Here is a 25,080-nt window from a genome sequence, read left to right on the forward strand (position 1 = left end):
ACACAGAGGTGTTTCTCCTGTAGAAGCAGCAGTAGCAAGAATCATCATGAAGACAAGAGGGTGTTCCCTCCATGCTGAATCTTCACAGCATCCCTGGGACGCAGATCTTATTATCCCATCATGCAGATCAAAGCTGAGACTTGAAGAGAGTTTGAGTATACTGTGCCTAAGATCACACGGCTGGTAAATGGAACCCTCCCTGAAGCCTGTGCCCTTGACTTCCAGCTGACCAGAGGCCTCCCTAAGAGAGGTCATTGCTGTCGCTATGTCCTTCCCTTTGGCGGGTTCCTGCAGAGGAGAGAGGACAACTCCTTGGTACTCTACTGTCCCATCCTGGTGAGACCTGACTCGCAGAGGTGTGCAAGAGCCCGCTCCCAGGGGCGGGTTGACCGACCCCTGTTCTCAACCGTTCCCAACCCCCAGTTCAGTGATAGCCCCTCCATGGTTACAGATGGGAGTATCTGCCCCTCTGCAATCAGGGCTTTGTTTTCCTGGAGAGCAGGTTGTTAGTCCTTTAGTAGCACACCATTGGTTGGCTGACCTTTGTTTTGTTTTTTGTTGTTTGTTTTGTTGTTCGTTTGTTGTTGTTTGCTCTAGGCTCGTAGTCTCAAACTAGCTTGCAGGAGAACCCCCTAGAGGGCTGGTTGACCCACAGATTGCTGGGGCCCCATCACTAGATTTCTAACAGTGCAGGTCTGGGTTAGGGTAGGATTTGCATTTCTAGCAAGTTCCCGGTGATGCTAGTGCTGTTGAGAACCACTGCTCTAGGAGAGCCACAGAAGCACAGAATTAAGGAGCTAGAAGGGTAGGTGGTTCAGAAATCACAGGTTGGCCACCCAGGAACGGAATTTGGCCCACACAATGTTTCTAATGACTCTGAATCTTTTGCCAATGCTTGGGGGCGCAGGTGCGTAACTCTGGATTTCTGGTTTCTCTTAAAAAGTCATTAGACCTGGGGACACTGAGCCTGGGTCCTGGCACCGTCATGGTTGCCAGGTGCTGAATTCAGAGCAATTGCCCACGATTGCCCAGCTCCTCTCGCTGCTCTCTTTTTGTAACCTTACCTGCCTGGCCCCTACAGTCACCTGAGCTTTACAGAGAGGGACTCAGGGGCTCAGAGAGAGGCTGAGTTGCACAACTGTTAAAACAGTGGCAGACACATCATTGGAGCCCATCCCTATGGTGTCTTGCTTCACGCAGACCATCTCCTCCCCACCCAGAGGTGGGATTCCCCCTTACCCCAAGCAGTTTAAGGAGGGCTGTCTCACATGCTGTATGTGATTCCTATAATGTGGGGCTGTGTCCATCTCTGTTGTTCGAGCTAGAAGGGCCCCAGCCCTCCGTGGTTTCTCTGAGCTGCCTCCAGATGCGATGAGCTCCTCATCACCCACTTCAGGCGCTCATCAGCTGTACAGCTGCATTCCAGCCGAGTGACTTAGGGCAGATAACTCCCCATATGTGTCGTATCTTAGTGTAGGATAATAATACATCTCGGGTCGGGGTGCGAGGATTAAATGAGATGACGCATGTGATGCTTTTAGCACAGGCCTATTAGCACCTAGAGAGCAGTCCATAAGCAGTGGTGATTGTCACCAGGACTATTATTACTGTTATCACTGTATCAGTTCATCTGGAAAAATCTATCCCTGTATCACGCTCAAGTCACTCTTTCATTTTATGTGAGCCACGCCCAGAAGATACTCACACAACCTCTGGGAGGTGATGGCCAGGTCTCGGGTATGTCAAATCGGCCACTGGCGTCCATTGTCCGGAGAACATAGGATCTGACCCTAGTCCCAAGGCCCACGTTCCTGCCTCACAGCAAGACCTTGGCCAAGCTCCTTCTCTCTCTGGGGCCTCAGGGATGGGCTGTGCTTAGCATATTCCTACATTAAAGTATTAAATCCTTTTAACCACAAGGTGTCTGGCTGCAAGCACCTGGCCTCCAAGCACCCTATGAGGAGAGGCTCTGTCATTATCTGCGTTTACACCAGGCAATGAGGCTCAGAGAGACTAGGTAGCACACCCAGCTAGTAAGAGGTCAAGATGAGTCTGACTCCATGACACACTCTTCACCATGACCTAAACCACCAGGGGTTAAACAATGGACTCAGCTGGCTTGGGCCCAATTGACCTGCTCTGTCTACATTTTGGGGGCAGGACTCACAACTGTCTGCCTTTGCCCAGCATCTAAGCTGTCCTTTTTGGAAAGAAGACATGGCCTGGAGAGGTAGAGGTTAGGCAGAATGTATTAATAAATCTGCCAGCAAATATTTGTTAAGGCCTGCGGAGTGCCTGGCTCTGAATGCACGCACCTCAGCTGAGGGCTTTGGGCATGTTTCTTCCTGAGTTGGACGGGGTGCGAAGGGGATAAGCCAAGTCACTTACATGGACTGCTTGGTCCAGGTGACCTCATAGATTATCAGCAGAATGTAGGCGATTCCCCCGAGCAGACCTGGCAAGCCAAAGGAGTAGTGCACGCCGCAGGTGTCGTGGATCCCCAGCACACGGTTAAAGTATTCCTGGAACGAACGTCAGATAAGCAGATGTACATGAAAGACTGATATCCCCTATCCAGGCTTTCCACAGATCCTTGGCATCCAGGGCCACCCACAGGGGGTAGGCTTTGGGGCTCACCTCCACAAGGGCTCCTCAGACCTGAATGCGTACTTGCATCACGTGGGGAGCTTGCGAAGCTGCAGAGTCAGATTAGTGGGCCTAGGGCCTGGGATTCTGCACTTCTCACAAAGTTCCAGGTGATGTCAATGCTACTGGCCCCCTGACCACCCTTCCAGAAGCAAGGGCCTAGCCCAGGCCCTACTCACACATTGGGCTGATACTTATGTATTGTGCAAAGGCCCTGGGATGTTTAGCAGCATCCCTGGGCTCCACCCTCGAGATGCCATGAGCAACCCTCGCACCGTGTGTTAACCAAAAAAATGTCACCAGGTATAGTCAAAAAGTCCCCGGAGGGTGATTGAGACCCGCTGGTCTAGCCCAAATGTAACTGCTATCCCAAAGACAACATGACTAATGAGAAGAAAAGAATCTGACCGCCCCCCCCTCCGGACTCTCCTTCAGCACCCCTTCCCCTCCACCACTTAGCCTCCCAGGGGACCATGAGCCAACAAATGTGGATACAAATGCAAATAGGACAGGTGAGTTTCCCCCTTGGGATCCCCCACTGTCTTCAGAATAAAAACCCAGACTCCTCAAGCTGCCCAGGAGCCACACCTGAGTATCTCCCATCTCTCAAGACTGTGGTCCCACCACACTCCCAGGTGAACCCAGTGCTTCAGCGTCTATTTCCTGGCTGGGCCATCTGCTCTTCTCACCACTGAGCCTTTGAACACACTGTTCCTTCTGTCTGGAATACATTTCCCTTTACTTTGCCTGGCTAATATTAGTCATCTGTCAATACTCGGCTGAGACACCCTCTGCTCCAGGAAGCATTTTCTGATCCAGCTCAGGCTGGATTAGACGTGCTGTGCTATGTTTATTTGTCCATTGCCCTCACTACACTATAGCTCAGGGAGCAGGACACATGTTAAAACATATGTGCTGAATGAATGAAGGGACGGATGAATGAGTGAATCATCTCTGAATCATTCCCCCACTGATGGAGTCAAGGAAACAAGTACAGAGAGTGGACACCCAGCCTGATGAGAATTTACGCAGGTTTCCCTGCGCACTTCAGCCTTTCATCATAAGGCCTCAAAGCACAGGAGATAAAAGACATTCATTGCAATGCCAAAGATGAAAAGCAGGCTACCCCATTGCTGGTCAGACGAGACTGTTGGTACATCTTCCCCTATTCTGGAGTGAAACTGCCTCCCTGAATATCCATTTTTCATCCAAATTCAGCTTCTTGAGCCATCCAAAAGTCTACTCCTTTCTCCTCTACCAAGGCTTCAAACCCACAAAGAGTTGCTGCTCTGAAATTATTTCTCTTAGAAGTGTATTATAACAAATTGGCTATCATGGGGTATGCTGGTATTATCAGCACCTGCTGGATGTTGAAGGAAGAAAAGCCCATCCACTTAGAAGAAGAATTAAACAATCAGAAGTGGACATGGCCTGGGTTAGCCCAGCATCCCTCTTCCGGCTGCTGCCCCTCCCCCCCCCATTCACATGGCTCACGGGCAGCAGCCGTGTACGTATGTTATGCTCGGGTCCCCCACATTCCCAGCCAAAGATAAGCACACTGTCCAAACTAAGCCCATGAGTCCCTTCTCCAGAACACTTGGGAATGGGGCCGAGAAATTCCACCCAGCTGCTTTCCTGAAGAGCAAGACTACATTCCACCATGTGGAGCAGGAGAAGGAGAAGGGGAAGGAAGTCTACAGAGTGAGAATAAAGCAGATACTCATGCAAAGCAAAGAAAGAAGAAGAGCGGATACTTCTTGGGTTCCTCACAACACTCCTGTCCCTGGTGTCAGCCAATCCTGGGTTCCCAGCAGCATCCCTGTCCTTGGGTTCTGTGACACCCCAGTAGCCTTACAATATTCCCCCCTGTGCCTGAGCAAACATGAATGGGTTCTGTTACTTGCTCCCCCAGATCCTAACAAATACACAGTACAACCTGGGTGGGTCGCTCACCCAAGCTCTGAAGCCTGCCTGAGAAGGTGCCAACGTCTGCCTCGTGCAGCCATGACACCACACGACGGCCCACCATGCTCCCAGGGCCCTGCTGGTCTAAGCCAAATCAGGTGGTAGCGGCCCAGCTCCTTACCGGCAGGCACAGCGCTCCCCCGATGGAGATCAGTCCAGCCAAAAAGCCCAGCAGCATGGCGAGCCAAGGAGAAGTGATCAGATGACACGAAGGGCCCACAGCCACACCTCCAGCCAGTACCGCGTTGTGGATATGAGTCTGCAAAGAAAGTGCTTGTGGACGAATGAAGTGAGGTACAAAGAGGACAGCATCTTGCCCAGAGTTACTTGGTAAGCTGGTAGCAAGCAACACTGTCATGTCTTCCCTGCTTCACGGGCCCTGAAACCATCCCCTCCTCTCTGCTGAGACTACAGGACCTTCATCAATGGTTTTATCTTACTCCGCTTCTCAGGCTCAGTGAGCAGTCACCCTGACTGGGAGGCAATGAACTTGAAAGTGTATCCTAGCCACCCTCACACCTATTAGCGATGTGTCCTTGGGCACTGAGCCATTCATGCTTCAACTTTTGCACCAGAAGAACGGGGTTTTGATTGTACCTACTTAATACGGTTATTGTAAGACTGAACGAGTTACCACATGGAAGACTCTGAGCCAAGGGCTCAAGAAATATAAGCCATTATTATTGTTTTTACTATTTTTATCATTATTATTGGCTATTTGGTGTTTACGCCACCCTGTACTACTGGATCCAGCTTTAACCAGCTATCTCTCGTTCCTGGGTCACATCTCTGCTATGTCCTTTAATCCTCTAGACCTGGGGCCTTGCTTCGCTTTCATGCTACTTCCCTCTGCCCTCCCAACTCTAACCAGGTCTTGGAGCTCTGGGGCCTGGGACCAGCTTCTGGGCTTCCCTGACCTTCTGGCCACACCTGCCTCCCTAGATGTCCCTACCTTGTCTGATCCTAGACTCCCTGTCACCATGGAGCTCCCCCAGAAAGACACCCACTCCCCTTAGTGCTTAACCTGTCATGCATGGCCACATTCTGTCCACTCTAGGCCCTGCTGTCTCTCTAGACTTTTTCCCACCACCTCTGGCTGGCTGGCCTCATACCTGATCGTCATGGAAACTTGTTTCATCTTTAGCTCTACCCTTTCACCCGTCTCTCTCTCCACCCCCAAAACTCACACACAGTCTCCTGGCTACATTGGTAACATGGCTAATGTTTGCCCAGCACTATTTCCCCCATAGAGCACTTTATGTGCATCGCCTCTTAATTTCCACCTTACATATGAGCCAGTTGTGGCTCCAGAGGTGTAAGTGGCTTGATCAGGGTCACACGGCTAGGGTAATAACATCCTTCTTTACCTCCAATTCCATTCATCCCATTCTTGAAATTTCTTAGGGGAAGGGGAGAGCCTGGCTGATTCTATTCTAGCTCTTCTCTGCTGACTCTTGCTCATGGTGGCTGGCTTTAGTAACTAGCAGAAACAGGTTCACACCCACGTGTCTGTTTGGTGTCAACACTGATAGACTTAATCATTCCCCTCAGAGAGCCTTTGATCATTCCATAGTCTCCAAATTCCACCTCCATTTTGATAAGCCAGTGCCCTTCCCCTTGCTCCAGGACACTGCAGACAAGTCTCTGTCACCCGGAATACTTTTTCCCACCCTGTGGGGCTGGTTCTGGAACAGGGGGCATGAATATGTGTCCAGCCTAGAAGACCTGAGTGCTGCCCGAGGGGCAACCCCCTCCTCACCATGTTGATCTTCCCTTGGGGGCGAGCCAAGGCCGACATTGAGATGGCTGTCACCGCGCTGGACGCGACAGCATAGTAGGTGTTGAACACGGCATTCCTCCTTTCCTTTGGAATATCCAGCAGAGCGGAGTTGAAACTCGGCCAGAATATCCACAAGAAGAGGGTTCCTGGGGGCCAGAGAGGGTCAGTGGCCAGAGCCAGCACTGCTACTCCAAAGCCTGAGCCTGCGGGGGCTTCCTGGAGCAGGCAAGTCTCAGCTTTGTCCCTTTTTAGTTATGTGACTTTTTGGGCAAGTCATGTCTCCTCTGAATTATCGAGTTGATAGGGCCCAGCTAACATACTTCATGGGCAAAAAAACAAAGGCCCAGAGAGTTTAAATCACCAACCCCCAGGCCTCCTGAGCCCGGCTTGTGATGGCCAAATGCTTATTCTGAAAATGTAATGTGCCACTTTGATTTTGGCCTCGTGGCTGGCTGTTGGGTCACCTACTGCCCGGCTCACTGCCCAATTTTCTCTCGGCTTCTCCCACAGTCAGGCTTCTGCATTTCCGCTGGGCTTCGCCAGATACGCCAGTATTACTGGTCTCTTCCCCACCCTCTCCCTCTCTCCACTGCTGGCCTCTCCCTTCTCCACTTGTCCAGTTCCCTCCCTTCGCTCGATGATAAAAGGATTAGGCAAACTGATCTAAACTCAAGGGTAACGCGTCTCCCCTCTCCTGTGGATATTAATGAAGAGCGTTGCCCTAAAAGGGATTGTGAATCCATCCAACACTAGTTGGGGAGCTGAGTCATCATGGAGGGGCTCTGAGCACCCTGGGCAGGTTGGTAAAGGAGGGAGATTTTTCCACAGAGCCATCAGAGAGCCTCTCGCTAACTCCAAGGGAGAGACCCCCCTCCACACACACCCCACTTTGTCCTCACCCAGCATGGTAAACAAACTGGAGCTCTTTGTTGTCTGATTCTTCTCCTCCGTCACTCTCTCATTCAGAGACCTCGAGAGGAACCAGGCCACCATCAGCCCAAAATAGGTTGCAAACACGTGGATGTGCATCATGCTTACGTGGTTGTCCATCTGCAACAAAGCCAGCAGGGCGGTGAATGCCCACAGCCCCTGCCCACAGGCCAACCCCCTGTTCCTGGGAGACAGTTCCGAACTTCACTCAAGTTCAGAAGGTGTGACTTGGAGTCATGACACGGGTGTTTGGAGCCTCCCCAACCCAGCAGTTCCCCTTTCAGAGAAGACCCAGGAGAGACCCAGGAGCAGCCATGGATTTATTCCAGGGAAGTTGCTGGTTTGGCCTTATCAGTAGCTCTTAAATGCTTTTGGCTGAGATCTACTTAGGTGAGGCAAAAAGTCACATGGACATGCACCCCCACTGCTTCCTACTTTTCAGCAGAATTTGTGGAGTGATGAGTGATATAAACTCTGCAGCAGGAAGCAGCCAGACTTTTTATAATACGAAACTAAAGTCTTTAGTAAATTCTAGACATATGCTAATTTTGCTTTATGAATATCAAAGTTAGTAATCTTTAATAACTCACTTGGTGGACTACTGGTAAGTCCTGTCAACTCTGCCTTCAAAAAATATCCAGAATTGGCAGAATTTTTACCACCAGGCTTCACTGACCCCCACCTTGATTTAAGCCCCACCATCACCACCACCTCCAAATTATTGCGGTAACCTTCTAACTGGTCCCCCCCCCCCCAATTCCACCCTTGTCCCTCTACTGACTACCCTCCACACAGCCGCCAGAGTGACCCTATGAACATCTAAGTCAGTTCATGGCCATCTCTGCTCAGAATCTCCCAATGGTTCCTCTCTCGCTCAATTCAAAGTCCACGTTCTGGCTATGACCTGTAGAACCCTGTGTGACCTGCTCTCCCCTAACCTCCCTGACTTCATTTCCTGCTCCACTCCTGACACACTCTCCTCGCTCTTCCTCCAACCCACAGGCATGCTCCCACATCAGTCCCACTTCACTCTGGCTTTTCCAGTGCGTGGAATGCAAGGTGGAGGGAGTGGCCCACCCTGGGTGCAGGCAGTAAGGGGGTGCATTGGAGAATTTAAAACGATAATAAAAGCTCTTAGAAGTCTGTCTGCTTTTTATTATTACCCCGTGCCAACAATTCTAAACAGTGTGGGTGATAAAATACTCCTGGAAGAGGCAGACCACTACCCCCCACCCCCGCCCTTGACCTGCCACTGTGCTCAGGCACCCACGTGGCTTGTGCACTCCCCACCTTCATGTCTCTACTCATTATTACTTGGGGAAGCCTTCCCTGGCCACCTTATCTAACATTTTATCCCCCTCTCGATTCTTCATATCTCCTTTCTCATTTTATTTTCTATCTAAGATGCTGTATCGTTCGCCTACGTTGATTGCTATTGGCAGTCTTTCCTTCTGGAATGGAAGGTCCACCACAGTAGCATTTTCCCACTGCCGAAAAGATGCCTGGTGCATAATAGGCACGGAATAAATATTTGTGAAAGGAATGAGTGAATGGGAAGGATACATTCACACATTTCAGGCATACATGAAAATGAAGTCGCCTGGAAGAACTTAAAAGAGGTCTTGCATTTTTAATGTCTGAGGTCTCCCAGGCATCCAGGAACCACACGTGGGGATGACTGGAGTGGAACCCTACACTCATTTCTGGAGTCGCCGCCACCGAAGCAGCTCTGGTTGCTGTCTCTGGTTTTCCCCGAGCTTTTCCATTCAATAAACCCAGGCTGAACTGACGTTTTTAGGTAAAGCAGCCAACTCTCAAAATCAGTGCTGAATCCTCCCCGGCACCAACTAAACTGGAGTCAAAGCCACAAAGAGAGCAGACCGTATGGCTTTGCATCACTGCAGCCCTTTAAAAGTAGGAAAGCATTTACCACGCCCGGCCCGCAGGAAGCTTTCCAGCTCTAGGAATTTACCTCTTTTTCTGGACTGGCCACGTGTTCACTGCGTGACCCGCCCTCCACGCTGGCTGCAGCTGATTGGGCCAAAGCAGACACGTGGCTGCATGAGCCAATCAGGTTCTTTCTTACTGGACCCTAGAACTGGGACCAGCTCAGAGAGGAGGGCAGGATCCTGCAGGATCTGGGACTTAAAAGCCCGGAAACGAAAGGGGTGGAGAGAACATGTTCTCCACTGAAGAGAATGCTGATGTGCACAGAGAGGAACAGAACCAAAAGATGGAGAGCATGAACTACCTAGGATCTTAAAGGCTTCTCATTTACAATTCCAGTCCTGAGTCTGACTGCTACTCCTGCCCTTGGTGGTCCCCTCTTTCTGCCTAAAAAAAGTTCCAGTGCAGTTTTTTCCTTGAAACCAAGGAGTTGCAGTTAGTTCTTATGGTAAGCAGAGAGGAAAAAAAATGAAAGTATGTCTGGGTGACTCCGTGAGCCCATAGTTAAATGAATGAATGAATGAATGAATGAATGAATGAATGCCTGAATGGAGGAGAAAAGAAAGTTCTTTCTTACAGCGGAATGCGTTATAACTAATGGTTGTGGAAGGGAAGATGGAATTAGAAAACCAATACTGGGGGCGCCTGGTTGGCTCAGTCCTTAGAGCATGTGACTGTTGATCTGGTGGTTGTAGGTTTGAGCCCTATTTTGGGTGTAGAGACTAATTAAAAACATCTTTTTTAAAAAAGATTTTATTTGGGGCGCCTGGGTGGCTCAGTCGGTTAAGCGGCTGCCTTCGGCTCAGGTCATGATCCCAGGGTCCTGGGATCGAGCCCCGCATCGGGCTCCCTGCTCAGTGGAGAGCCTGCTTCTCCCTCTCCCTCTGCCTGCCTCTCTGCCTGCTTGTTCTCTCTATCTCTCTGTCAAATAAATAAATAAAATCTTTAAAAAAAAAAAAAGATTTTATTTGTTTGAGAGAGAGAGAGAGAGAGAGAGCACAAGCAGGGGGAGGGGCAGAGGGAGAAACTGACTCCCTGCTTAGTGGGAGCCCAATGCAGGGCTTGATCCCAGGACCCTGAGATCATGATTGAGCCACAGTCAGATGCTTAACCAACTGAGCCACCCAGGCGCCCCCAAAATAAAATCTTTAAGAAAAAAAAAAAAAAAGAGAAAGAAAACCAATATTGGTAGTCATCAGAGTGCTAATTGATTCAGGCAAAAAAAAAAAAATCAGCAGTTGCTAAAGACAGTGGGTGAGGGGCGCCTGGGTGGATCATTCGTTAGGTGTCTGCCTTTGGCTCAGGTCATGGTTCCAGGGTCCTGGAATCAAGCCCCACATCGGGCTCCCTGCTCCACGGGAAGCCTGCTTCTCCCTCTCCCACTCCCCCTGCTTGTGTTCCCTCTCTCTGTGTCTCTCTCTGTCAAATAAATAAATAAAATATTAAAAAAAAAAAAAGACAGTGGGTGAAAGTTTGATAAGAAACAGGATTTTACAGAATATTATCTCCCCCACAAGATGCTTTTTTTTTTTTTTTTTTTTAAAGATTTTATTTATTTATTTGAGAGACAGAGAATGAGAGACAGAGAGCACGAGAGGGAAGAGGGCAGAGGGAGAAGCAGACCCCCTGCCGAGCAGGGAGCCCGATGCGGGACTCGATCCGGGACTCCAGGATCATGACCTGAGCTGAAGGCAGTCGCTTAACCAACTGAGCCACCCAGGTGCCCCACAAGATGCTTTTTGATTACAAAGGGGAAAATAGTAACTTTACAGTGGAAGAGCCTGGAAGACAAAATCTTAACAGGTGACCAGAGTTAACATCCTCAGTAATGGGACAAATTGACAGCATGTGTCTCTTGATATGATGCACTGAGAAGGGCACAACATCACTTCTGTGTAATTCCTGCCAAAAATGCATACCCTCCAACTAATCATGAGGAAACTGTAGACAAACCCACATTCTACAAAATAACTGGCTTGTAACCTCAAAACATGTCAAGTTCACGAAATAGCAAGAAAAACTAAGAAACTGTTCCAGATTGAAAAAGTTTAAGGAGACATGAGAACTGAATGAAAGTGTGACCCTGGGCCAAAAAGAAAGAAATATATATATATATATTGCTGTAACAGGATATTATTGGGGAAATTTGAATTAGATAATAATATTATGTCAACGTTAATTTCTAAAATTTGTTAACTGAACAATGGTTATGTAAAAGAATGCCCTTGTTTATAGGAAATATACGCCGAAGTAGTTAGGGGTTAAAATAAAGTCATATAAAAGATGAAGAGAACCAAAAATTAGTGAATAATAAGAACTTCAAATCTAAGCTTCTAGACCATTGTTCATTTTCCCTCCCAAATATCTCCAGCTCCCTTGAAGAACATGCTGGTGAACTCTACACTCCTTGCTGATTATCCACCTGCTTCTTGGTCTAAGGATTTCAGCACCTGCCTTACCATCTTTCTATCACTCCTCCAGGTCATCATCTTGATCCGTCCAACTCTCTCTGTTCCTTGATGCTTTCTCTACTAATAACTTTCCTACATTACACTTCTGCCACCCATATCCCCTGTCAAACCTTAGACCTTGTCATCACCAGTGACTACGCCAGCTCCAGTTAAAACCATTAGGTTGCTATATTTAAACATTTAGCATAGATCACAATTTTGGAACCCCATTTGGGTCTGTCTTTATAATTTTTAAATCCCAGGAACTCCACCAAATGGAGGCACTGTCCACCCCCCTCCACCTCCACACCCCTCCTCCCCAAAGTCCCCTGCTCACAGCATCATGACTCACACTGAGGTACTGCCTGTCAATCATCCTCATGGTGACAAAGACTGTCACCTCCACCAGTGCCATCGATGTCAGCTGCAACAGGTTGGCCTTCCCCAGCACGGCACCCGCTGAGATGAGCACAGACATAGCACTCATGGTGGCCAACTTAATACTGGGGGACAGAGAGAGGGGGGGGGATGATTGAAAAGTATCCTCTCATTCGTTATTCACTCATTCACTCATTCAGCAAGCCTGGCGCTGTCCAAGAAATTAGGGACACAGTAGGAGAACAAGGAAACAAGATTCCACCCTCATGGGAACGGGTGCTGCCCCATCTGCTATCTCCGTGGGCTCCTTCCCCCATCAGGGTGGCATCAGGGTGAGAAATTGATCTGCACATACTCATGCCTACTGAGGCCATTCTGAATTTCTTGTAAGAATGTCATGGTGAGTTACAGAGGCTGATTGTTCCCTCAGGACCCCCTTCTAGGTCTGACAACTGAGGTTTTGCCCACGGCTTCTCTTCTGCCTGCATCTCACAAAGATGCTCAATAGAGGGCGCTCTTCACCTGCTGGCCTGCCTGCCATTCTGCAGCCCCCCATCGTCTCCTTTGTAATGGAGACGGTTTAGAAGTAGGACAAGCCTGCTTCCAGTCCCAGCTTTTTCACTTGAGCAACTATTTAATCTCACTGGGCCTGTTTCTTGATCTGTAAAACAAGAGTGATGATAATATTTATCTTGTGGTAGTGCTGTGGGGATTAGAAGGAATATCTGTGCCTGTGTGTCTAGCACAATGATTGGCACAAAGAACTAACTCAGGAGTAGAAGCCCGCATTATTAGCACTACTACTGATTCCTTCCGTCCCTTGAGAAATGAGCTAGCTCAGGACAGGCATTCAGGAGGAGAAAACAATTTGTTTTCGAGGCACTTATGATCCAGCTGGGGAGATGGGGCTGACATCGTGAGTCTGTCTACTAAGACTATCCATGATATTACATGGCTAGAGGGGTTCACTGGAGGGAGAGAGCAGTGTGGACTGGACTCATCAGGGAGGGCTTCCTGGAGGAGGTGGCAATGAGCAGAATAATCCATGGTGGTTAAACCAACTCACTCACCCTCTCCAGGCACCTTGCTCTGAGACCACCTCCCCTCCCTGATGCTACAGCCACAACTACAAAATAACAATAATTTATTAAGCATTATGTATAATAGGCTTACAACAATTACATCACCTCATTAAATTTTAATCTTCTCAGCGGCCCTCTAGAAATGTGGCTAGAGTACCGTTCGTTCAGTACCTCTAACGTTACAGAAAAGGACACTGAGACTAGCAGAGGTGACACTTTTGGCCATAAAGTTAGTTAATGACAAATGTGAGGTTCAAACCCAGGTGGCCTGGATCTAAAGCCTGTGCTCTGAAGTCTGGACACAGCCTCCCTGGCATTTGCTGCCAACGTAGTACCTTGCTTAAGGCTCAAGGACTTCAGAGGGCCCATCAGAAGAGGGCCAAGGGCCTGGGGAGGGAGTCTCACAGGGATCGGGAATTATTTAGGAGTTACTCAAAGTTAGGCCATGTTATGTCTTTTTGGTGAGTGTTCACTTAATTGGCAAGGGCCTAATTCAAGGGGATGTGTGCCAGTGGTGGGATGTCAGACCCCGGGGGGCCAGTTGGTGCAGGGGAGGTGTTGAGACAGTGAGGTGCAGTATTCAGGAGTGCAGTCTCCAGTCCAGCCAGCCTAGGTTGGAATCCTGGCTCAGCCCCTTCCTGGCTGTGTGACCTTGGGAAAAGTACCGAACCACTCTGTGCCTCAGGGTCCTCATCTGTAAGGTGGAGGCCAGGCCTGTGAAGCTGTCATAAGGGTAAAGTGAGTTAATATGTGTCAAGCACAGTAAGAGGGTTGGTTATTGCTACTATCCTCCAGCGGAGCCCTCCTGAACCTCTCAAAATACAGCATTAAATATATCACAACTTTGAGGGTTGCTTTTATTTTCATTTTGGTTCCAAAAACCATTTAGTAAGTCTTTACTACAGGAGGAAAACAAAGGACAAAGCTGAGCAGGACAGGCCCCTGCCCCGAAGGGACTGGTCATCGGTGACTCAAGGCAATTCAGTGCCAAGTCAGGCTGCAGAGTGTGGGTGAGGCCAAGGGAGAAGGGAGGACCCTGTCCTGGAGGCAGGCCTGGGCACCACCCCCTGAAGCAGCCAGGCCCTTGGAAAGGTCAGGATGGAGCTCATTATTCAAATCTGTAAAGCCGGTCCCAGCAGGGGTCACAGCTGGGAGGATCCAGGCTGTCAGAGGTGGGGCAGGGGAGTTCACTCAGGCTGCACATGGCCTCTTCTTGTCTTCCTGGATTGAGTCAAGAACAAGTTGGCCTCCTTGGGCGCGGTACCTTAGAAGGAACAGCCCAGAGATGATGCCTGGACACTAAGGGGCAGGAGGCTGAAGGCAAGGCAGCAGAAACGCCAGACCAGGGCCATCACTGTCAGAATTCTTCCAGAGAGTACCCTTTGCCTCTTCCCAGGTGTTTCTTGGGGGTGGGTGGGTATCAAATCCCCATGGGGATTAGCTCTAAAACTTGTTGGAAGAAAAAATGTGGAGGGTTTTTTCAGGGCCAATAGGGAAGGAACTGACTGGGCTATGGTTCATGTCATAACCACCCTGGAGGGTGTGGGGAGGGTTGCAGATAGTAAAACGCTAAAACCATTACCACCACTTAGCCCTGTGACTCTTGGCAAATGCCTTATGCTCTCTGAGCCTCTATTTCCTTGCCTGTACCCCAGTTAGACCCCTACTGGAAGGGTTAAACAAAATAATGTTTGTGTGCTGCCTGGTACCATGTCTGGCTTGTGGGGAGATGGTCAACAGCAGTGCCCAGAGATTGAGCAGGGTTTCATCAGAGGGGAGGATGGAGTGGCCTAGAGAGGTGACCGGTTCCCCAAGATGCCTAAGATGGGATTTACCATCATCTGGGCAGAACAGAGATTCAGAGTGGGATAAGAGCAAAAAACAACGTACAAGGTAAATTTTACCGAGTTTCTCCTGTCAAGTGCTAATGCCTTTTTAATTTTTTTTTTAATTTTTTGTCTTTTTTTTTTTTTTCCTAAGTAGGCTCCATGCCCACCATGCGGCTTGAACTCACGCCCTTGAGATCAAGGGTTGCATGCTCTACCAACTGAGCCAGCCAGGTGCCCCATGCTAATGCCTTTTTTTAAAAAAGTGTACAGCTTGACGGATATATATATCTATCCCCTTGTGTAACCATTACCTGGGATAACACAGAGAACATTTACTGTGTCTCATAAGGTTCTTTGTGCTCCTTCCTAATCAATAACCATCACCTTCCTCTTGTAAACATTATTCTGACTTCTAGCAACATGGGTAATTTTGCTAGTTTTTAGAATTTCATATACATGCATCTAAATGGATCAAAGGTAATTTAAAGGCATGGCTATTTCTTGTTCACCGACATTTGAGGACTAAGAGTACTCCTTTGTTTTCAAGAGACTGTGACATTTCTATTTCTTTTCTGTAATCTCTATTAACTTTTCTTTGAACCCATATTGCTTGTGTAACTTTATAAAATCATACTCAATAATAAAGAAAGAACTTGGGGAGGGCTGTAGATCTGGGCTCAGGGTTGTCAGATAAAATATAGGAATCCTGATGCATTTTGAATTTTAGATAAACAGTAAATAATTTGTTAGCGGATATCCTCAACATTTCATGGCTTCAAGGGGACATCCCAGCTCGTCTAGAACCAGCCCTCTTGGGCCCCATACCCTCAAGGACCCAAAAAATGATAACAGCTGTCGTCTGGTTACCTGGACAGTTTGATGACCACCTTCTTACGGAAGGACCATTCCAGGAAGCCATCCATCAAGACTGCCCACTGAACCCCCAGGGCCAGCAAAAAGAGGTTGAAGGCCACACTGCTCCAGCCATATCTCCGCAAAGATGAGTTGAGGAAGCCAAAGCCAAGGGCCGCCATGATGGTCACATCCTGGAGGACTGCCCAGGAGCAGATATGGAGAAGGAGCAAGAGAAGCAGACAAGATGGAAAGTTAGAAATTAGAATTTACAGAGCTTACAGAATTAGAATTTACATACATTCTGTATGAATTTATGGGATGGCAGCTGGAAGAGATCATTAAAGAGTGCTGGGGCAAGTTAGTTTGCCTCTTTGAGCCTCAGTCTTGTCATCTGAATAATGCGGACAATACATACCAGGCAGGGTTGTGGTTAGGATTCGATGAGCTACTGCTGGTGAAGCACAAAGGCAGGGCTTGGCCCATAGTGAGTGCTCGGTAACTGTTATTATTAAACTTAATGATATGAACATGTGTAAAGCATCTGGACCAGTGCTTGGCACACAGTTGACATCCAGTAAAGGTAATTACTGTGGCTACTGAGGAACAGATTCAACCTGATCATGTGCATGAGAAAGTAAGAGTACAGACGCCAATGACTTGGCCCAGAAAAGAGGGGCCAAAGAGGCTCAGAGATTCTGTTGGTAAGAACCAAATTATCTTTTCAGAAAGCAGATCTCTCCCTTTGTCACTTGCTGGGAGGGACCCAGTGGGCAGGCAGGAAGCACCAGGGCCATCGGAGTGACCCTCACCTTTTCCAGCCTCGGACCCTGTTCAGGGGCTGCTGCAGCAGGTGAGTGCGAGAGACTTGCCTGATGGCAGGGAGAGGTCCAGCAAAAGGAAAAGGGTGGACACTTTTATTTAATTCCAAGTTTGAAAAATGGGTAGCGGCTTGACAAACTTGGGTTCAAAATCAGGAATCGAACTTTCTAGCTGTGAGGCTTCATCTAGTTATTTAATGTCTCTGAGCTTTAGTAACAGCCTACATTTATTAAGTGTTTCTCAAGTAGCAACACTGTTGTTGTTGTTTTTTAAATAATCTCTACGCTCAACGTGGGGCTTGAACTCACCACCCTGAGATCAAGAGTCACATGCTCTCTAGACTGAGCCAGCCAGGAGCCCCAGCGACACGCTTTTAATCACATCACACAGACCAGCCCGCTTCCTTCTCCCAACCCCCCTTCAAGGTGGGTGCTCTTATCACCATTTCACAGATGTGAAAACTGAGCCACAGAGGAGTTAAGTAACTTGCCCCAGCTCTTCCAGTCAGATTTAAACCTAGATGATCTGCTCTGAAGCCTGTGCCTTCAACTACCACACTAGCTGTTCTTTGTCTTCTCATCTGTTAAATGGGAAAAATAATCACACTCTCCGTCTGGTGGCTGGAATCCAATGATACAATGCACCCAATTGCTCAGAATAGGAAGACTGTTTAATCAACAAACACCAACTATTTCCCATGTATAAATGCCTGGGGAGAGAACTTGAAAGAATTTGTCCCCCCATGATATTATCTCTGGGTTTGGGAGGGTTTTACTTGTTTTTTCTCGGTGTTTAAATTTTCTACAACCAGCATGCAGACAGTAACAAAAACAAACAAAACAAGACACACACACAGACGAAAAATGGCACAGCCTTCAAGTTTAGACAGTTCTGTTTGATCCCAGCTCTGTCCTTCCCTATCAGGTTAAACCATATTAAAATTGCCAACATTTGACCATTTTTGACCTATAAAAATGGCGTTTTACATGCTTCAACCTCATAGCTGTGTGGACTTGTAGGTTGCTTACTTTCCTCATCCGCTAAATAAGGGCAATTGTGCCCACCCCAGAGGGGGCCGGGAGAGCTGAAGGAGGTGAGGTTTTGTTCAAGGGCTTGGCACGGTGCCTGGCGCAGGGAGGACGCTCGGGAAATGGTGGTTCTCCCCCTCCTGCCACCACCATCCTCACCATCACAGTAATAAGAACCCACCTGGTCTCCCCCTCCAACCCTGGCTCTGATAACAATGAGGAAGCACTCCTTTCCAGAACGCTCCAAAGTCTCAGAAAGCCCCTTCAAGTCACATTTAAATTCACCTTCATTGAGAAACGCACAGGATCTTGCGTGTGAGATGTGGGTGGGTATGGATGCCTCCGGAACAATCTGATCACACCAGGATGTTGGAGACCCCCGAGGACCTCCAAAGGGTCTGGGAACTTGGGGAGCGGGTGAGAAATGGCATTGATTCAACTTCTTGCCCCTTCTCTGCCATGGGGAGAGAGAGGTGCAGGCAATGTTTCTGTCTCCTGCTTACATCCTCTTAGGAGTGGGGGTGACAGGGCACATTTTGTATAGGGATCACTCAAATTCCTTCAGGAGCCAGGCAGGAAACTATGTGTGTGAAAGGCACAGTGCATCTTTGGGAGTGGTAAGGCCTGTGGCCCACTGGAGACCGCACACCCAACAATCGGTATTCCGGTTCAATCTCGTATTAAGTCCCGCTGTTAAACCAAACACAGATGCCATCTAGCAGCCACGCCATATGCGTAGGGTCTGGACTTATTGAAGATCCCATGAGTAGGGAGAGCCTTTCATTTTCCTCCCATTTTACAGGAGCAGACCAGAGAGAGCCTGTGACTTCCTCAAGGCCACATAGCACGCTAGCAGCAAAGCCATGCTCTGAACTCCAGGTACAGTGAGTGCTCTTCCACCAGGCTAGGCTGTTTCTTGCTCTTATTTGCCCCCACCTCACTAAGGGACCCCAAGCAGGTCCCCTACCCTCTTGGGGCCTCAATTTCTCTCTCTGTAAACATGTGGGAGTTGGACTTGGTACTCTCTAAGGCCCTTACAGCTTTGGCATATTCTGAGGAGAGGATCAATGGGTGGGGAGAGGGGGGTAACCAGGATAGGGCAGAGAGTCGGAGGATCTGGGCTGGGGGGCTTTATCAGGCACAGCTGTCATGCCTGTCACTGCTGTCAGGCGGAGGAGCTCGGGGCCTTCCTCCCCAAGGCCCCACACTCTCCCTGAGGGAGGATATTCGTACTCCACCCCATGGGATGAAGTCGGGGGGGGCGGGCAGGTTCTTGGAGCTGTTGACAGAGCCCAGTCACCCCAAATGGGTGAGTCAATAACATTAGATGTCAGGCCTCTCTTCACTCTCTGCACCCTCCTGCTTCCTCTCCCGGCCTCCCAGAGCTCTAGGCCCCCCTCCAACTCCTCCTCGGTCTCAGGACTGGGACCCCCACTTCAGGGCCAGGTCCCAGCTCAGGGCATCCCCAGTGGTGCTAGCCTCCCCCTCTCAGATTCTGCGCTGCACCCCACATCGGCTGCTGGGCTGATAAGCTAATGGACTCTAAGGTGTTTGGAGGTGATAAGGAGTGGATGTGCTACAGGGGTCCCAATGGCTGGGCCCCAGAGGGGAGTTCTATGGTCTCAGACAGGCCTTCGGGAGAATTTTATGAAAGCCCCACGACTTGCAGGAAGGGTCTAAGCTGAGAGCCCGCTGGTGTGAGAGGAGGCAATGATGACCAGCATTGGCAACAGCAGGCCCATGCATGATGCCCTCCACACACCAGGCACCATTCTAAGTGCCTTATGGCTTTCACCTGCAACAACTTCATGCAGTAGGTACTATTTACTATCCACCTTTTACAGATAGGAAAGGGAGGCCCAGAGAGGTGCCAGAACTAGCCCAGGTCACACAGCTAGCAAATGGTGAGCGATCTGAATGCTGACCGTCTGGGTTTAACCACGATGCATCATGCTTTTCCACACAGCACACAGGGTGTAATGGTGAAGACTCTGAGTCAGGTTGTCAGGGTTTAGAGCCTGGCTCTACCTCTGTGTCCCAGCTTCCTAATCTGTAAAATGGGTATGAAACAATGGCACCCACTCAGAGGATCGCTGTGAACATTTTCACTGGCTCGTGCAAATCACTTAGCCTGGCATTGGATACACAGTGTGAGACGCTATTATCCTGTGTCCGCCACTTATTGGTTGTGTGACTTTGGGCAAGACCGTTCCCCCCTCCTCTGGCCTGGCTGCCCCTGTGTTTCCACTCACCTTTCCTCCTTCCTTTGGCCTGCAGACACTTCAGCACGAACTGCTTTGAAGCCAGAACCAGCTTCTGGCCCTTAGGCTCTAGGCTCGACTTCCACACTGTTCTCCCCACTGCTGACTGGGAAGACCTCTGCAGCCCCAGACTGGGACCAACCACAGAGCCCTAGGCTGACTTCTGTTCCCCAGTAGCCTCTACTCCCACCCTGCCTTCACCCCTACAGCATACAGGGAATGGAAAAAGGGATGTCCCAATCAAGGGGGATTGCAACACTGTAGGATTTGGGGGTACTGTATTTACATGTCCGTGGAAATGTCTTTTGGTAGCTCTCCTCCCTTTGGGGAGCAGGGGAGGGGACCTGGGTAGTATCCACAGTGCAGGGTCTAGGATGTTTCCCCAATGTGGCATTCCTAGAGCAGGCTCTGTGTGCAGATTGTTACAGTAATGGCTCCCGATGAATCACGCCTTCCAGTATAGACCCATCCTGCCTGGGTTGGGCCTTGTGATTTGCTTGGGCCAATGCTACATTAGTCAACATGTTACAAGCCGAGATTTGAAAAGCACCCACTCATTGGGGCTTATCCTCTTTTACTGCTATGACTCTTCTGCTGAACCACTTAATCACAATCATGAGCAAATTAAATGGTTGCTTTTTTCAGCCATTAAGTTTGGGGGTGGTTTGTTATGCAGCAATAGTTAGCTGCTACACTCTGCTTCTCCTAAGCATCTCATAGGCACCTCAACCCCAAGCCCAGAATGAATATATCGATGTTTATTTACCTCCCAAACTGCTCCTCCCCTTGTGCTTCTTGTCTCAGGAATTGGCACTTCCATATACCAAAGCTCATGTCTGAAGCCATCCTTAAACCCCTCCTTCACTTCCACCAGGTACAGCTCGTTTGATCTCCTAGCTGTCTCTTGAATATTTTGACTTGAATATTTTGACACTTTGTGTCTCCTTTGCTCGCCCTGCCCATATGGCCTCATCACTGGCGGTGCGGACCAGCGCAGGGAACACACACCTCAGAAGATGCTCCAGACAATCCATAGGGGCTGCTGGAAGAAGATATGAGCCCTTCTAGTTTTATTTGATTTTATAAAAATATAAGAAATTGAAGTTTATTAATAATGAAAGTGAATACTCTTAGTCTGTGTATGTTTTCGTTCTTTCAAACCTTTCAACAACAAATTGAAAAAGTACTATTGTCACGTGACCCATGTCCCGCGACCCATGTCACGTGACATGGTTGAAATGGAGGGCAAGAAAGGTGGAATAATTTGCCCAAGATCTCGCAGCTGAGAAGGCACAGAGGCAGGGTTTGAATCAGTCTGCCTTGAATGCTTCTCAAACTCTCGTGTGCGTTAAGAGTCACTTAGAGGGCTTGGTAAAACACAGTTTGCTAAAACCCACCCTGAACATTTCTGATCGGTAGGTATGGATCCGGGCCTGGGAATCTGCATTTCTAACACATTCCTGAGCTGTTAGTGGCTGAGGTGGTATCCTGGGGACCACACTTTGAGAACCACTGATCTAGGCTATCCTACTTCCAAAGGGCCTTGGTGAAGTTTGCAGCTCTGCAAGTATTTAAGATCCACATTGACCCAGGAGCCTCCTCTGCTCACTCAGGATGTCAGACAGTTTCTAGGCTCCTAGCTTTGGAAGGAGTCCTGAGGGAATATTGGGCCACTGGGAAGAGGGTGACGTGTTTCTCCAAATTCATCATGGTGCAGTGAATGGCAGGGTTTTTTTTTTTTTGCTTTTCATTTTAAATTTAATTCTTTATTATGGAAAACGTTAAGCATATACAAAAACAGAGAGAGTTGCATGGTGAATGTCATGTCCCCATTCCCAGCTTTGATGACCGTCCCACACGGGGCTGATCTGGTTTTTATTATCCTTTCCACTTCTTTCCTTTTTTTTTTTTTTTTTTTTTTGACTGGCATTAAGCAAGCCCTGGACATTGCTTCATTTCAATATACCTCTCTAGCAGATAGGGCCTTAAAAAAAACCCCACCATACTATTATCAGACTTAACAAAACTCACAATAATTCCTGTATGTCATACCGGATTCATGCTGATTGCCTCAAAAATGTCTTTTTGGAATTGGCTGGTTTGAATAACATTGAGTTCACGTGGACTGGATTAGATTAAGTGAATTGACAGATAAGGTAACCTAGTTTTAGCTCAACTAACCTTTACAAAATGGACTAATGGCTTGAACAACGCCTGCCTAAAACCACAGAATGAAGGCAGAACCATAATGGCAGCCAAGTGTATAAAAAAAAAGGGCAGAGTGATATTTCTTGTGTAAACTCTTCATCCGTCACATTCGAGGTTTTAAAAAAGTCAGTCTAATTAGATTTGACAGGAAGTCAACCAGGAGAATTTGAAGTTATCAAGAAGACTCTAGGAATGGATTTACATCCACTCTCAGTAATGGAAACAATGGACCTTGCCTTGAGATTGATTGGCACCATCACAATCAGTAATTTGAAAATATTATGTATTTGTTTTGACCTCTTTCAGATTTTCTAATTTGTGTGTATTATTATAATGTACAAAATATATTCACGCAGCAGTACTTGATGATGACATGTAGGTATGGTACGTGCTTAAAAAATGGTGTATGTGATCAGAAGCGTTTGAAGCCCTCTGGTCCATACTACACACAAGCCCACACACTGGTCTCCCACCTCAAGTCATGGCCCTTTCCCCTACCCCTCCACTAGCCCAGGAATGGCTTTCTCCACAACCTGAACCCAAACTCACCACACCCCTGCTTCTTCCTATCAGCTCAGCAGCATGAAGGTCAAGCTCCTTACTCAACCCAGTGGGTCCACCATGCCCTACTGCCTTCTTTGGGCTCCATTGTTGCGATGTTAAACCCTAACCTGGTCCATTCCAGTGAGTGCACACACCAGCTCTTGCTGTCCTCTCACTCTGGCTGATGATCCATTTTCACATGGTTAATTCCTACCAAGCCTCCAAGACGTGGCTGGTCAGTCACTTCCTTCCAGAAGCCTTCCCTGACACCATCAACTCCCCTGCCTGGGTTATGGGCCCTCCTCTGTGCTTCCATGTAAAGTGAGTGTCTGAGGACACTTCATTTCTATGTTACCAGCATAGCAGAGGGGTGAAGAATGTGGACCCTGGCGCCAACATACAGAGTTGAAATACCGGCTCCTATACCCACTGGTTATATGACAGGTGACTCAAGCTCACTGTAAAACGGGGCAGTGAAGCATTGTGGTTACATGCATGGAAACTAAAACCAGGCTGCGTGAGTTTAAATTTGCTGTGTTATCACTGGTTGAGTGACTTTGTGCAAATTATTCAACGTCCATGTGCCTCATTTCCTTGTATGAGAAACAGAGATCATAATCATACCGACTCATGGGATTATTGTGAGGGTTCAATATAAAGCATTTAAATAGTGCCTGATAACTTAGGAAGAGAAAATAAATATTAGCTCTGATTAGCACGTGTCTAGATCCCCCACTGGATGTAATACAGGGTTGAATGAATACATGCGCGAATGAATGCACACATTGAATTATACTGTATTGGACTGAAAAGAATTAAAGTAAACTGAAATGAACTTAAATTTGTCTAGGCCTTGCTCGTCAGGTGCTAAGGGCCTCTCTCTGGACCAGCCCCTGAAGTGGTGTAGAGGCTTCCCTCCCCAAGTCATCTCTTTGTCCTACTTACTTCTGCTTAGGGCCCAGTGATGCTTTTCCATTGCTCTCAGCTAACTAGTCAGTTAATATCACTCGGGAAGAAGCAGGCACTCAACCAGACTAGAGCTTCAGCTTTGTCTCAGGGAGGACACTCAAGGAGGACCATCCATTATCATAGATAAGATATCGGCCCAATGAGATGGTTGAAACTCATCTCAATTTTTTTTTAAAAAAGCAGAAGCCACACCACTGTGGATATCTGTCTTGTTTACAGTTGTTCTCATCACAGTCTGTGAATATTTTTAGCTGCATATAAAATCACAACCATCCTACACTCCTCTTCAGCCATACCTTATGGCTCTGGATTTGCAGACAGAATGTAGACTTCCCAGCCAATGAGTGAGAAGGAGAAGGCTGGGGGTGGGGGAGGGGCAACAGACTCAAGCTACCAAAAGGAGGGTGGTACAGAAATGAGCAAGAGAGACCAAAAAAGAAAAGGAAATAAAAACTAAAAGCCAAACAACGTGAAATTCCTTGCTGTTCAGGAGAAAGGGGAGGAAAGGACAGAGAAGCAGAGACTTATGAAAACCATTTGGCAAAGGAAATTCTAGAAATACAGAATAGGAGGCCCCTCACTGCCCTGACAAATCAAGAAAGGCTTCATGGAAGAGGAGATGTCCACGTTGGTCCTAAAGGGGGAGCCTACATTGTTGGCTGGGTCTCTGCGCAACCTATGGGAGAAGGTGTGGGAACCCATTTACTCAGAGACTTTGTGGAAAGGAACATGTCAGCCACTGGAGGACCACAGACCTCCTCTTCCCTTGTTCCTGCTACTTGCCTCTGTGACCACCCCCCTCTGGGCACTCACCTCGGAAGTTCCCCATGAGCTTCTTCGGATCCTGTGAGGAAGTGTCAGAGGAGGTGAAAAAGAAGAAGATGACAATGAGAGCCACCTCCAGCATTAGGATCCACAGGGGCAGGCAGCCCCGCATAGATGGTGGGTACTTGGAGCCCATCCTGTGTCCTTGTCCGTGTCTGTGTGGCATCCAGCACCAGGCATCACCCCTCTACCCCCACCCCCACTCCAAGGAGTGATAGGGGAGACACCCGCCAAAAGCCTTATCTCCAGCTGCAAGGCTGGTTTTGCTGGCCTGTTGATGGAGTTAACATAGGAGCAGAGGGACTGTGACAGGGAGCAGAAGAGATGCATTTATTCCAACACTAACTCATTCATTCAGTCCCTCATTTATTTGTTCATTCAACAAGTAGTTGCTGCATTCCTACTCTAGGACGGGCACTGTGCGCAGTTTCAAAGAGGGCATCCGTTCACTGGGCACCCACACATAAGAACCCTCCTTTGCTCATGACTTCAGTTTACCCTCCCCATATCCTTGCAAGGCAGAGAGTGGATCAGCACTCCTATTTTACAAATGGGGAAACGGAGT

General features: G+C 48.3%; 1 protein-coding gene across 2 annotated transcripts in view; it reads right to left on the bottom strand.

Annotated features, from left to right (window-relative positions):
* RHCE (Rh blood group CcEe antigens) overlaps window positions 1–24,712 on the bottom strand; it is a 37,187-nt gene extending 12,475 nt beyond the window's left edge. Inside the window, exons 1-7 of one of the 2 annotated variants that reach the window (XM_021683563.1) lie at window positions 24,504–24,712; window positions 15,875–16,061; window positions 12,071–12,221; window positions 7,291–7,441; window positions 6,371–6,537; window positions 4,733–4,870; window positions 2,389–2,522 (exon numbers count right to left, since the gene is read on the bottom strand). In XM_021683563.1, coding sequence (XP_021539238.1) covers window positions 2,389–2,522; window positions 4,733–4,870; window positions 6,371–6,537; window positions 7,291–7,441; window positions 12,071–12,221; window positions 15,875–16,061; window positions 24,504–24,681 — 1,106 coding nt within the window. In that variant the 5' untranslated portion in view covers window positions 24,682–24,712. The remainder of the gene's footprint in view (window positions 1–2,388; window positions 2,523–4,732; window positions 4,871–6,370; window positions 6,538–7,290; window positions 7,442–12,070; window positions 12,222–15,874; window positions 16,062–24,503) is intronic. The other variant, XM_021683564.1, reaches the window with a different exon arrangement.
* Window positions 24,713–25,080: the final 368 nt, after the last annotated feature.

Source organism: Neomonachus schauinslandi, chromosome 4, assembly GCF_002201575.2.
Source record: "Neomonachus schauinslandi chromosome 4, ASM220157v2, whole genome shotgun sequence".
Lineage (NCBI taxonomy): Eukaryota > Metazoa > Chordata > Mammalia > Carnivora > Phocidae > Neomonachus > Neomonachus schauinslandi.